Source organism: Magnolia sinica, chromosome 14, assembly GCF_029962835.1.
Source record: "Magnolia sinica isolate HGM2019 chromosome 14, MsV1, whole genome shotgun sequence".
In the NCBI taxonomy this organism is placed as follows: domain Eukaryota; kingdom Viridiplantae; phylum Streptophyta; class Magnoliopsida; order Magnoliales; family Magnoliaceae; genus Magnolia; species Magnolia sinica.
Genome location: NC_080586.1, coordinates 81,889,665 through 81,894,758, shown reverse-complemented (window position 1 = coordinate 81,894,758; position 5,094 = coordinate 81,889,665). Strand labels below are relative to the sequence as shown.

At 41.8% G+C, this 5,094-nt stretch overlaps 1 protein-coding gene across 2 annotated transcripts; it reads left to right on the top strand.

Moving 5' to 3' along the window:
* The first annotated feature begins 497 nt into the window (after positions 1–497).
* On the top strand, positions 498–4,380 carry LOC131224743 (probable glycerol-3-phosphate acyltransferase 8). Of its 2 annotated transcripts, none has more exons than XM_058220068.1 (2): positions 498–1,145; positions 3,251–4,380. In XM_058220068.1, the coding sequence occupies exons 1-2, from the start codon at positions 528–530 to the stop codon at positions 4,136–4,138; spliced, it is 1,506 nt and encodes a 501-aa protein (XP_058076051.1). In that variant the 5' UTR covers positions 498–527; the 3' UTR covers positions 4,139–4,380. The 2 variants fall into 2 exon arrangements, with proteins under 2 accessions (XP_058076051.1, XP_058076050.1); XM_058220067.1 differs by having other exon boundaries at positions 3,248–4,380.
* Positions 4,381–5,094: the final 714 nt, after the last annotated feature.

Below are 5,094 nucleotides of genomic sequence, written 5' to 3'. Positions count from 1 at the left end.
GGAGCCCATCTTGTTATATGTACTATTTATCCATTAGGTCGAGTTTTTTCAGCTCATTTTAGGGTACGATCCCAAAATGACGCAGATCAAAATATTAAGTGGACCACACAGTACGGATTAAATTCCCACCATTAAAAACCTTTGGGTGGCTACAAAAGTTTTGGATCTAAGCTGATATTTGTGTTTTCTCTTCATCCAGGTCTGTGTGACCTGATCAACAGGTTGGATGGTAAATAAACATTACAGTAGGCCCTAGGAAGTTTCTAGTAGTGGACATTCAATCACCACCGTTTCCTGTGGTGTGGTCCACTTGAGATTTGTATCTCCGTCACTTTTGTGACAATGCACTAAAATGAGCTGGAAAAACTGCTAGACGTCGTGGAAATACAACACATACATGCAGGCGGGCCCCACAGTCCACTAACCTGTTACCCCCATGTTCAAGCTGCTCTATTTAAACTCAAAGCCGGAGTTTCTCCCACCCCACACCTCTTCATACATACAAACACATCCACAAAACCACAACAATGCCACCATGCGACCCCAACTACACCTCCTGCGCTCCCATCGTCCAAGACATCCAAACCGTTGTAGCTGATCTTGATGGCGGTCTCCTCATCTCTCGAAATCCCTTCCCTTATTTCATGCTCATCGCCATCGAGGCCGGCAGCCTCCTTCGCGGCCTCCTCCTCCTCCTCCTCTCTCCTCTCATCCACCTACTCTACACGTTCGTATCCGAACCAACAGCAATCCAGCTCATGATCTTCATATCCATGTTTGGATTGAAGATCCGAGACATTAGGACGACCGCACGTGCCGTCCTGCCAAGATTCTATGCGGCGGATGTCCGCGAGGACAGCTGGCGGGAATTCAGTAGCGTGTGTGGTAGGAGGATTGCTGTGACGGCAATCCCAACGGTGATGGTTGAGCCGTTCGTTAGGGATTTTCTTGGTGGGGATGGAGTGCTGGGAACGGAAATCGACGTGAATCCTAGATCCGGGCGGGCAACTGGGTTTGTTAAAATGCCAGGTGTTTTGGCGGGAAAATTGAAGAAGTTGGCGATTAAGCAAGAGTTCGGCGACGAATCGCCGGATTTGGGGATTGGATGTGAGGCGTCTGATCATGATTTTGTGTCCCTCTGCAAGGTTTGCTCTTTTCTACTCATCTCTTCGTAGGCTACTGACTTCAAAATCTGTCGACTCGGTCCCGACTCAATCAGACTTAGGCCGAGTCACTCAACCGAGTCAATCGAACCCGACTCTACAAATGTCTAAATATAATTTTATATTATTTATATTACACAAATGATTTTAAATATGACTAAATAATTTAATTATTAAATGGCCGAGTTGAGTCAGTGAGTCAACCCAACTCGGGATATCAAATGGAGTTGAGTTTTTGCAGGCCATGATGTAGGGATATGTTCACACTGTCCATAAGGTGATGCCTTCAAGTTCATATGTATCAATTATGACTAACAAAATACAGGTGAGCCTCACTACAATATGCAGTTGGATGGCGATACCGACCATTAAAACTTTCCTGATTGTGTGGGGGGACTTAGATCTGTTTTTTGTATACGCTATATATCTAATCCATACGTTGAGATGAGCCCCACCAAGATGAATCGGCACCTGGGCCACACCGAGGTTATAGGCATCATTTTTTAAGGTGTGGTCTATTCGTTATAACAATTCAAACTTTTTGCAACCAGTCAACTCATCATTAATAACCCCCACATGGTTGCAAAAGCATAAATGCACATGATGGAATTATTGAATGAAATGGTTCATTTATTCATACAATTAGGAGAGCCAAACCTTTTAAAGGTCAAAAGTGGTGACCTATTGTTGATTCAAAATGTTCATTTATTCATATAACTAAGAGCTAAGTTTTGGTGCAAAAGTCACTCGAATGGGGTGATCTTAAGTTTCAGATCAATAGCATGAAAATGGACAGTCAAGATTGATTGGAGGAGCAAAATAAGTTCAATCATCATATTTTATTTTAATTTTTTCTAATGCAACAGACAGTCCAGTCATCATATGAAAACATCTACTAAATAGATCCTACTTTGTATTTCTTATCATCCTCAAGTACCAGTTTGATTTGATGATTTTAATCACGTGATGATTTATGAGTTATCCGCTGGGTTGTGCAAGCCAGATTTGCAAAATACTCCTGGATCGACGGTCGTTCTCTTATTTTAATTTCATTTTTATTATAAATAGTAAGTTTTAGTTTGATTATAACTCTTCATCCGTCGAGCTTTAGGAGTTGCGTCAAACATGAAAAGAGCTTAGAATAATTAGGAGAACGGTTTGGTGAAGCCAAATAGGACACTTACTATTTTTGGCAGAAAACCTTGCGCACTAGTAGACATCATATTAATAGTAAGTTTACTATTTATAGTAAATTGTGGATTCTAAGAGTTTTAGTTGTAGTTTGATTCTAATTTCTTTCCCATTGCTTGAAAACCCTATTTAAAGGGTTGTGAACTCGTTTTTATTCGTTAATTAATCAATTTCAAATTTATTAGAATTTATTTCTATTTTCTGCTTTCTTTTCTCGTAGATTTGAAAATTATCAGTGTGGAGTCTAGAGAAGTTCCGTGGATTCAAAATATTTATCCTTTCGAGGAAGACCATGCTCGACCTCACGTCCTTCCTTACGTCACCGGTTCATAGATGAATAAATGAATGAACCCTTCAAATCAACAATAGGTCACTTGGTTTACATTTTTCATTATCAATCAAAGGCAGACTTATTCCTTAAGCTAATTAACATAAGAAGCTCAGTTTCCTGTTTATGACTGAGCATGGAACTTTCTTACAATGCACTGAGTTTGTACTGTGGGGCGTGGTTGGTTTATCCAAGCCATTGATCCGAAGGTTCCACCGTTGATGTATCATGCCCTAAAAATCTCCTGAATTGGTGCATCGTTCCTCTGGATAGGGTATTTATTCCTTGAGCTAACCATAGTTGCATGGTTAATTTTATTTTTTTTATAAAAAAAAAATGCACCAACAAGCCACATTGAATCGAGAAAATACTAATGATTCAGTAGTGAAAGCATGGTCCATCCGTGATGCGGCCATCAGATTAGTGGCTTGGATAAACCAACTATGGGCCCCACAAATACAAACTCGGCCACAAAAGGAATTCACCAGTGTAGTTGGACAGATTTTTAACCACATGCTGTAGTTCATGAAATAATCTTACAACTGACTTATGTATATGCAACCAGAAGGGTTATAATATTGTCCACCAGGGCAGTTCAGCCGTTCCTGTCCATCAGGACCCCCTCAATCGCCGCATCATCTTCCACGACGGCCGTCTAGTTCAACGGCCCACCTCTCTCAATGCCATCATCACCTTCCTCTGGATCCCCCTAGGCTTCATACTAGCCGTCGTCCGAATCTTTTTCCACATCCCACTTCCCATCTACATGGTGCACCGTTCGGCTCGCATTTTCGGCGTCAACATTATAATTCATGGCCAGCCTCCACCGCCGCCCTCCCCGGGCTCTCCTGGTTTCATCTACGTGTGCAACCACCGCACAGCCATTGATCCTCTCATCATTGCGATCGCCCTCGGACGCAAGGTCTCGTGTGTCACTTACAGCCTAGGCCACTTCTCTGAGCTCGTGTCCCCCATACCAACAGTCCCATTAACAAGAGATCGTGCAACTGATGCAGCTCGCATCTCAGCCCTCCTCAGTGATGGCGATCTTGTAATTTGCCCTGAGGGTACCACATGTCGTGAACCGTTCTTGCTACGGTTCAGTGCCTTGTTCGCCGAACTGAGTGACCGGATCGTGCCGGTAGCGGTCAATACTGCCCCAAGCATGTTCTATGGATCAACAGTTAGGGGGTGGAAGTCGATGGACCCGTTCTTCGTCTTCATGAACCCTAGGCCCATTTTTGAAATCACTTTCCTGGACCCTATGCCAACTGAGATGACATGTACCGGCGGGAGGACCGCGATAGAAGTCGCGAATCATGTGCAAAGGTTGTTGGGGTGCACACTAGGGTTTGAGTGCACCACATTGACTAGGAAGGATAAGTACATGATGCTAGCAGGCCACACTGGGGTGGTGGACAACTCATCTAAAATGGAGCCCAGCAAGAGTCAGTGAGCTCTTGTCTCAATATACATTTCGAAATGAACTTTTGAAAATTTGGTTTTGGCATAATGTGAGAAGTAATGGGCGTACGGTTGTTGGTAGTGATCCCGTGCGCACCCAAGTCGAGCCCACGGAAAATATTGATAAGATGATATTGGAATATTGAATAGGCTTAGAGGGGTGTTTTGTTCATTTGAAGAATATCTACTTTGTTGATTGTAATGTAACATATATATTAAGTGTTCGTTTGGCTATATCAAACCTCATTAAACTTCTACAATCAATAGCAATCAATTGGATGGTTGGGAAGAAGCGGTCAAAGCAATTCTTGTGTAAAAAATGCAACCGAAAGTGGCCCATTTGATGGATGGTCCAGATTATGACTACACCCATTTTCTATAAGAAACTTGGATCATCCATTTTCCTAGCAAACTGATTGGATGTCTAGAATGATCTGATCGGAAAAAAGAAAAAAAATAAAATAAAATCTTCAGGTTGACATCGTGCGTGTTCCAAATTAATCAATTGATTGTATGGTTAGATTGTCTGATTAAAGTAATTCTTGAGAATCACATGTAATCAAAAGTGGGACCCACATGATGGATGGTCCATATTGATGATTAATGTATCAGCCATTATCCTAAAAGTTGATTGGATGGTTAGAACGGTCCAATCAATTCATTCTTTAGTGAACTCATTAAATCAAAAGTGGGCCCACATGAAGACAATCCATATTGATTATTCTACCCATGCCATATTCCTGAAAATAATCGTAGAACGTTTATGTTCCTAACAATCAATTTTGAACGTTAGGAAGTCCTCTCAAAGTAAATCCGGAGGAAGACGTGCAAATCAAAAGTGGACCTTACAATTAATACCAGTTGAATTAATATCGACCTTGGTTGTTGAATAGGTACGGCTATCAACGGACCTAATTACTAGTTAGTACTAGATTTTGAATCGGTCAA